General features: G+C 44.1%; 1 protein-coding gene across 1 annotated transcript in view; it reads right to left on the reverse strand.

Moving 5' to 3' along the window:
* Nucleotides 1–4,094: 4,094 nt before the first annotated feature.
* The window catches only part of LOC307247316 (vesicular inhibitory amino acid transporter-like), a gene marked incomplete at both ends in the record, with an annotated part of 8,480 nt that continues 3,677 nt past the window's right edge, over nucleotides 4,095–8,897 (reverse strand). Inside the window, 6 exons of the mRNA XM_080023457.1 lie at nucleotides 4,095–4,420; nucleotides 5,044–5,206; nucleotides 5,771–6,008; nucleotides 6,325–6,527; nucleotides 6,906–7,023; nucleotides 7,318–7,454. Coding sequence (XP_079879583.1) covers nucleotides 4,095–4,420; nucleotides 5,044–5,206; nucleotides 5,771–6,008; nucleotides 6,325–6,527; nucleotides 6,906–7,023; nucleotides 7,318–7,454 — 1,185 coding nt within the window. The remainder of the gene's footprint in view (nucleotides 4,421–5,043; nucleotides 5,207–5,770; nucleotides 6,009–6,324; nucleotides 6,528–6,905; nucleotides 7,024–7,317; nucleotides 7,455–8,897) is intronic.

The following is an 8,897-nucleotide window of genomic DNA, read 5'->3' on the forward strand; positions in this document are numbered from 1 at the left end:
TGAAAAATAGGTTTACCTTTGCTTTAAATGAACTGTCCATATTTGTTTTTAACCTATCTTTCCTTGCGTTTTTATGCGTTCTTTTAATTCATTGATGTTGTATTTCTTTTGGCGCCGCTTGTCTCTCGGTGAAGCCCTTTTTAAGAGAGTGTGTTTTTTGAAGTACTATATAAATAAAGCTTTGTGTATATACGCAGTTTTTTAAATATAAATGAATATTATATTTTTTATTATAATAAAAGCTTTACCTACTTACTCAATGAAAAATACAGTATGTCAATATGGATCATTTTTTATGATCAGTTTGGGCGAATACGTCGAGCCAGATGTCGGGGATCGGCATCAGCTGATGAGACCGGCGCTGGCAGGTGTCGTGTCCACGCGGCTCTGAATTAACGCGACTTGTCTTTTCTGGGGCAAAGCGGCTCCGACCGCGGTCTGCCTGGTGCCGGTTTCATCCAGACGACCAACCGGAGAGGACCAAATACTCCGTGGAAAACCAAATATACTCTAAATGATATTGAGTGAACTATTGTGGGTAATTGCAATGATACGCATGCCACAGCTTGAGAAAACGTGGTACAGAAATACGTCGTGTTCGCGACTGACTGGGTTTTAATTCTCGTTCACGTGATTTGATTTTACCTTTTCATGCCGAAATGTCACAAAAACCCCCAATGTCGCTTAACAAAACTGATTAAATTAGAAGGGAAGTTGGTCTCACCGCAGCATACTGACCGTAACAGCTCAGCTGCGTGTGTGTGTGTGTGTGTGTGTGTGTGTGTGTGTGTGGGTGTGTGTGCATGCGTGTGTGTGTGTGTATGTATGCGTGTGTGTGTGTGTGTGTGTGTGTGTCTGTGCATGCGTGTGTGTGCACACATGTGTGTGCGTGTGTGTGTGTGTGCATATGTGCATGCGTGTGTGTGTGTGCACACGTGTGTGCGCGTGTGTGTGTGTGCATGTGTGCATGTGTGTGTGCCAGAATGGAAGAAAAAAAAAACTGAGTGAGAGTGAAAAGTGTCTCTTCGCGATAGCGAGACAATAAGGTGTAGCTGACAGACTGATACGCTTGGTGCGTTCACTACATGAAATTGACCTTAACCGAGCTGTCCTGACCTACACACACGCGCGCACGCACGCTCACACACACACACACACGCTCACACACACACACACACACACACACACACACACACACACACACAAAGATGACAGATGTGCTTCATTTCAAAACTTAAGGACTTCTTGACATCCCTCAGCTGTCGCTTCACGCGTGTGTGTTTGTTTTATTATAAGATTGAGGAAAATTGAGTTTAGAAGTGCACCAGAAACACGGAAATTGTTCGGCATTAAGCGATGAGCGTGGCTTAAGGGTTTAGCGTCGTAGCAATTCCTCCATTCCCATTCCTACGCGTCCAGTTCATTTGGATTTCATTCCGCTATCCTCCAGACTGCCATCTACACGTTGCCAAAGCGACGCAGAAAGAACCGATTACAGAGCTGTCGCCTGACCGTTTAAAGGAGGTATGGAAATTCTGGAATTCTTTGTGCTGTTGTTCTACCGCACACTGTACATAACTGTTACTTTCCAAAGCTTGTTTACTTTGTTTATTGTGCTTCCATGAAAGAAGGTGTCTTTGGTCTTTTATCTGAGGTGGTGCATTTTCACAGATTTTTCTTATTTTTCTACTAGTCAACAACAATGGCCAGGCATCTCTCTTTCTCTCCCCCCCCCCCCCTCTCTCTTTTTCTCTCTCTCTATCACACCAATGACTGTGTCTGTTGTGGTCATTTTGGAATGAAATAATGTTTCTTGTTTGGGGAAAACAAAAAAAACCTTTGTGTGTGTGTGTGTGTGTGTGTGTGTGTGTGTGTGTGTGTGTGTGTGTGTGTGTGTGTGTGTGTGTGTGTGTGTGTGTGTGTGTGTGTGTGTGTGTGTGTCTGTGCAGCGTGTGACTATTGGGAATAGAATGTTCCTACAGATGGAACACATGGCACATCGACGCTTTGAACCTGCAGTTGACCTTCCCTCTTAAACCCGAGACGGTTAAACTGAACACACACCAAAGTTAGTGTTTGACTTAACAAACAAAACCAACTTTTGTTTTTTTCTTGCTTCTCTTCTTTTTTTTTCTTCCAATTGGCTCGCTTCAATCCCCTCCCACTCCGCACACTGCCACGTTACAGGCAGATGTCAAGCCGGAGCCCAGGGCGCTGCCGCCCACCAGCGTTTACTGCACATTAGGAGAGGGGAAGCGGGCGTACAGTAGATACAAACCCATCATGCGCATATTCCCACCGTCTCTAGTCCAATTTAAACACATTTACAGCAGCTCTGCAAAAATGTCAACGGTTCCTTACAGCTTTTTTGTTCTTCCCCAATTAGCATTTTTTACCATTTATTTCAATCGTTTTCTTTTTCGACATCAACATAGTTCTTAAGAGATGGAAGTGTGAGCTGCGGCGCCAAAGAACGGTTACAGAAAAGACAAAACACCAGCGCAGCATTTCGGTAGATACAATGCAACTGCAAATTGTTTTAAATATTCATTTTTCTGACTTGCATAAGAAGAAATAAAGAAATTGCAACTAGCTTCGACAGAATGTGTCTGCATTGGGGCATGGGGTACTGCTGTTCTTTTTTTAAATATCTCACAGTTACACTTAATACAATATACAATATATAACATATATATATATATATATATATATATATATATATATATATATATATATATATATATATATATATATATAATATCTAATATATAACTATATTATCACGGGCAGCCACGTGCTGCGGATGGCCAACACTACATTACAACTAATCGCGCTTGAAGGTGACCTATTCCACAAATTCAGCACTTATTGGTTCGATATAAAAACCTGCGTAGTCCTTGGCCCTCCCTCGCACATGATTGGCATGATTAACTGTCCCACATTAGCAAATACAGCGATAGCCAGAAAAATCTTTTAGAATAACAGACTTTTACCAAACATTAGCACACCCAATGTTTTCAATTTATGTATATGCTTTTGCTGAATTTCACATTTGGCTTTGTTGTCATCACTTATGCCTTAATGGCTCACAATTGTGATCACAAACACACAGAATGTTTTTTTTTATAAAGGGCTAATGTCCAGGTTATGGGTAGTCATAAATGTCTCAGGAGGCCCAGGTGGGTGATCACCCTGAAAAATAATTATATTGTTAAAAATAAAAATAAATCATGTGGATGGTGAGTGGCCCCTGTAAGCATCAAACGACTTAATATGCCTCATAAGCCCAGTAAAGTATTGATTTATTTTAACTTGCAACTTTCAAAACTTTCATTCTTGATGTCCGGTTGAGAATCTGACCAATGCATTAATTCATCCACCCTTCTCTCAAATCCTTTGACAATCCCTCTGCCATCCACCCACAAACCACCCACCATTAATCAATACCACCATCCATCCATGCATTCTCTGTTCATCCATCAATCAATCTATCCATCTGATATGATGTTCATCTATCCATGGACACTCACACAGGCCCCACTGCCTTACTGTACTGTATGTAGCATACTGTACTGCATACTGTATCACTGTTCTGGGTTACTGCATACTGCGCTGTATTACTGTTCTATTCGGTGTTACTGTATTGCTGTGTCATAGTGTTGTATACTATACTGTATATCTCCATACTCACTTTATTCACATGCACTTTAATGTACATATCTGTATATACATAATAGCCCATCCCAAATACATATGTCTATTCCATTAATTTTTATTTTGTACCCCCACCCTGTATTACTTTTGAGTTATTTTATTTTATTTTATGTTAGTCTATATTACTATATAAATATTATCTATTTACTTACTGCATTACGTTTTAGGAATCAGTTAGTTCAGTTAGTTAGTCACGTACAAATTAGGTAGCTGTTGTGTTCAGTCTAGAACATAATTGTGCGTAATCACTGTGTGCGTTGCACTGACATTTCACTGCATTTATGTATGGAAGTATGTATATGTGACGAATAAACCTCTTGAATCTTGAATCTTGAATCTTGAATCTATCCATCCCCGTCCACTGCAGTCCTCCCTCCAACCTACAGCCCCTCTATCACTCTTTTCACGGAGCAGATCACTCCTGAGGTGCTACAAACCACCCCCAGGCTCAGTATGACCACATCTGTGAGCTTCTCCTTCGCTTTGAGGCGGCTCCATCGCAGCCTCAGGTGGAACAGACATGGCAGGATGAGTGTCATGGCCGCTCCGGTAACGCTGCCCGTCAGACCCATTAACAGGGAGAACCGGGGGACCAGCAGAGCCAGCAGATACGATGTCATCAGCAGGGCGCCACGGGCCACCAAGACAGGACGAGACACACCAAGCCCACGGCCAGGGAAGTAGAACGATTTGGATGCAGCACCACCTGAAGGTTTTATGAAAACAAAGCGGTGTTTCCGGCACATAAGAATGGGTTATATTGAACTAATAGTGTTCACAAGGATGGTGTTTTGTTGTTAGTGTTAGGGTTTGGTGTGGGGATGGTGTGGTTTGAGCAGCCACACCTGCCCTGGGTCTAGGTCATTTGGCCCAGGAGTTGTGGCTGTATACCTATTGCTCGTTAGACTAATCAAGGAGCAACAGGTAAAACCCCCATCCACCCACACACAGGAGAAAAGCCCTTGTAACGGCATGTTGTCCATCTGCTCCGGGCTTGTTCCACCTAGCCCACTCGCTATAATAAACTGGGGTGTTTTCAATCCCATCGTCTGTGTCCCTGTGCAAGAGGGCCCTGAAAGCGCCACTCGGGTGGCGTGTGGCAGGCGGAACCGCTACATAGGGTAACTATATATTACCTCAAAAGCACAGTGGTAGATCAAATGGCAGTTTAAGCAGTTTAACCTATATGAACCCATATAGGTTAAACTGCTATTCTGCTTTACTTAATACAATGACTGGTTCCTTCTTGAAGCCAACAATTGTACCCTGTCTGGTAAAAACAGAATTTGGAGCCCAAACAAGGAGGCAAAATTTGTTTAGCCCACTGACCTCTGATCAGACAGGTTTGCAGTATTTCTGCGGCAGAGTAGAAAGGCAGCGGATAGGACAGCAGGGCTTTAGCGAGCAGACACAGGTTGACTAGAGGACGAAGATCGGGGGGCAGGTTGTCCGTGATGACTTCGCTTGTCTCGGCTCCCCATGTCAGCACAGCCTAGCAGAAGAGGAATTACATTTGCTGAGACATTCCAGTCGTCCCTACAACTCGACTAGTTTTCCTTTACGTCAAACTCTAGCGTCTATGTAAAACAGGACCAATTCTTAATATGCCTTTATGTTTTGCAAGCCCTGCAGCTTAGTCTTAAACATCGCCTTTGACCTTATTCAAACGGCATCAACAGTATCATGCAATAAAGATCGATAACAATTAGGATTTAGTCCAAAGACTCTTTCGAATGGTAGTGGATGTTCTCTCTCTGTGATCAAGCTGACACAGTTGGAGGAACAGCAGGGAGGGAGTTAGAATCCATGCACTCCATACATCAAGGTAAAATAATGGAGTGAAATCTCTCACTTAATCTCACTTTTTGATAATCTCCCATTTAAATGTTAAATGCTGCTTTTACTAGATTATAAACAGTTTGACAGACAAGTGATAGTACTTCAAATATTTTACATTTCCACCGCTGAAATACTCAAACGATCCAACCAGCTTTTCATTTAATGATATAACTCTCAAAGAAATGTTTATCAACCCTAGAACACAAACGCTACCCACCAGCAAGGAAAACATAGTTTTCATGACACAAGCTGCGGCGTGGGTCAACCCCAGCATATCAGGGAACTGCTCCCTGTCCTCCATGCTGCCCTCTAGAGGGGGGAGGAAGATCTGACACGTGTAGGAGAAGATGATGACGCCCACCGAGACAAGGAAGTCCTCGGGGTCCACGGCGAGAGACAGGGGGGAGAGGGACCAACCTCTGGCTGCACTCAGACAGTAGAGAATGACCAGTAGACTGAGAGAGAGAGAGAGACAGAGATAGTGACAGAATGAGACAGACAGACAGGTACAAAGACCATATGAGAAGGCAAAAATAAAGGCAAAATACTTTGAAGTTTTATATGTACATACAATGAAATTATGGAAACTTCTTTAATATGATCCAGAACTTTGAATTGTGACCATTTATGCGTTAAATAAGATTTGGTTCTAAAAAGGCCATCCAAGTTACCACAATGAAAGCGTTATCACATCCTACCGAAACGCACTTAAGATTACTCTTACAAACGCAGTCAACCAGCGTTAATGGTTTTATTAAATTAATGAATTACCTAATGAGGATATGAGCGAGGGAACAGAGCATGCTGAGAGTGGAGACTAGTTTGAGATCAGTTAGCAGCAGGCAGGGCAACAGAAACATCAGTGCCACCAGCGAGCACACGGATCTGGGAAGAGCCATCCACGACAGATTGTCAGACAGGAGGCTGGTGGACACCACGAGGTAGAGGGTGCACGTCATCAGAAGCTCTATGACCTGGAGAAGGGACAGAGAGGGGAGGGGGAGGGGGCAGAGAGAGGGGGCCCCCACATACAAACACAGTTATTTACTTGTGTTTGTGTTCCCATAAACCACTCTAATCTAATGTAATGCATGAATATTGGTAAAAGCATATAGCAAAATAAAAATAATCTTTAAATGGCAACAGGAACCGTTCCCAATGTAATCCATCTCCAAACCTGTAAAGAGCTGTTTGAACTACTCCAAGGTGATTGGATAAAAGCAGCTTCAGGTCCCCTTGTATTGAATTCCAAGTTGAAAAGGTATGGTGTGGACTTTTGGCACAAACAGTACAATAGAGGTTAACGTATTAATTTCCAGACACAATCTGATTACCGTGGGTTAGTATGTTACCTGAGCCACATTCACCATGAACCCGCCCAGTCTGGCCCAGTTGGGCCACAGTCCCTCGCAGCAGGCCACTGCTATCTCCTGGTAGCTCCGTCGGACCCGAACCCTCTCAAGACCCGCGCTGAGAGACACAAACACAATTTAATTTTCGCAGAGGTGGGAAATTCCGGGTTTCAGAACGTAAAATTCAACTCCGGGATTCTGAGTCAACCCTGTGGATTTGTTCATTAGCATCAACCCTGAGGTCCAACCGATGAGTGCCATAAACTGAATCAGTGTAAGGCTGGGGCAAAAACATGGCAGGACCTCTGAATTTTCATCACATATTTCAAACACATACGTGCCAAAAAAAAAAGTTAATTCTAGAAGAGAAGAAATTAGATTTGATAGAGAAGAGATAGACTTGATGGAAAACCTGTGTTCCTCTTCGTATAAGCAGGCGACCAGAACCTTTCCCGTGTGGTTGCACACCCAGGCCGACAACACCAACACAACCAGCCCCATGTAGCCCGAGTGGACAAGGGCGTGGGGCAGCCCCAGCACAAATATACCCTGAGGAGAAGAAGAAGGTGGAAATTGAGAAAGGCAGGGTTCAAATTGGAGGAGGACAAAGGGACAAAAATGTAAATCGGCATTTCTCTCTGCTTTCATCTCATGGGATGTCCTCCACTGGCCAAAGAACAACCTGATTTTCACTTGACTCCTTGAACTTTTGTCAAATCAATGAACCTAATCAGGAGGTATCCTGTGCTACCTACTATAATGAGACATTCCTTAGTGGCCGTACTACTACCTATAATTGTAAACCGGCAAAGAACTTGCAAATGAGAGGTGGAAATGAGAGGAGGGGATGATGGAAGAGGGCAGAGGGAAAAGAAAGAGGGGGAAAAGGGGATTATAACAGTGGAAAAGAGTGGAGAGGTGTGGGAGGAGGAACAGAGCACCAAAACACCAAAGCATAGTTCAGAAGAAATCCCAGAGAAAACCCCAGAGAAATCATGAGGGCACTGCAGCAAATCAACATGTTTATTTTGTTGTATGAAGCTCTTTTATTTTTTTTTATAACACCAATTTGTTTTCGGCTTAGAAGAGGGGATGGGAGAGGAGGAGGAGGAGGGTGGAAAATGTATAGGGAGGAGAGGCAAAGAGAGGAGGCGCGACAGAGAGAGCGCCGAGAGGGGGAAGAGGGAAGGCGGAGGAACGAAACGGAACCCGAGCGGAACAGAGAGGTGAGGTTCTGAGGGAGAGAGGAGAGCTTTGGCCCGACGCCCGGCGAGGAAATTGCGGGGGAGAGGTAACAGGGGAGAGAGGAGGAGGAGGAGGAGGAGGAGGAGGGAGGAGGAGGAAAGGAAAACGAGAATCCTTTCCAGGGTGCCCGTTACCAAGAAGAGAAAACTGTAAGGGACCGCAAAGGGAGAGTACAAGGAAAGTGCAAGGCCGAGGAGGAGGAGGAGGAGGAGGAGGAGGAGGAGGAACGATAGAGCAGAAGAGGAGGAGGAGGAGGCGGATGAAAAACGAGGCATGACCTCATGCCCGAGGGGTTGTAATGCTGCGGGAGGAGAGGAGGAGGAGCGGGGGAGGGGAAGAGGAGGAGGAGAGAAGAGGGGATCACAGGAGACAAACAGTCGCTTTGATGGCTTCCCTGGTTCTTTAATGTTTGAACATGATGATATACACACGCACCCACGCACGCACGCACACCACACACACACACACACACACACACACACACACACACACACACACACACACACACACACACACACACACACACACACACACACACCGAATACACACACACACACACACACACACACGCACACTGTAGATAAGTAAATAGGCCCATTCTCTTCCTTTCAAGTGAGCATCTTGGTAACCCCTGGTCTGTTAGTCATTTGCGTATACAGATTGATGTTGGACGTAAATAAATAAATAAATAAATAAATACATAAAAACAGGAAAAAAACAACAAAAACCAAAAAGACAGTGCCTGGG

This window comes from Zeus faber (assembly GCF_960531495.2).
Source record: "Zeus faber genome assembly, chromosome: 2".
Lineage (NCBI taxonomy): Eukaryota > Metazoa > Chordata > Actinopteri > Zeiformes > Zeidae > Zeus > Zeus faber.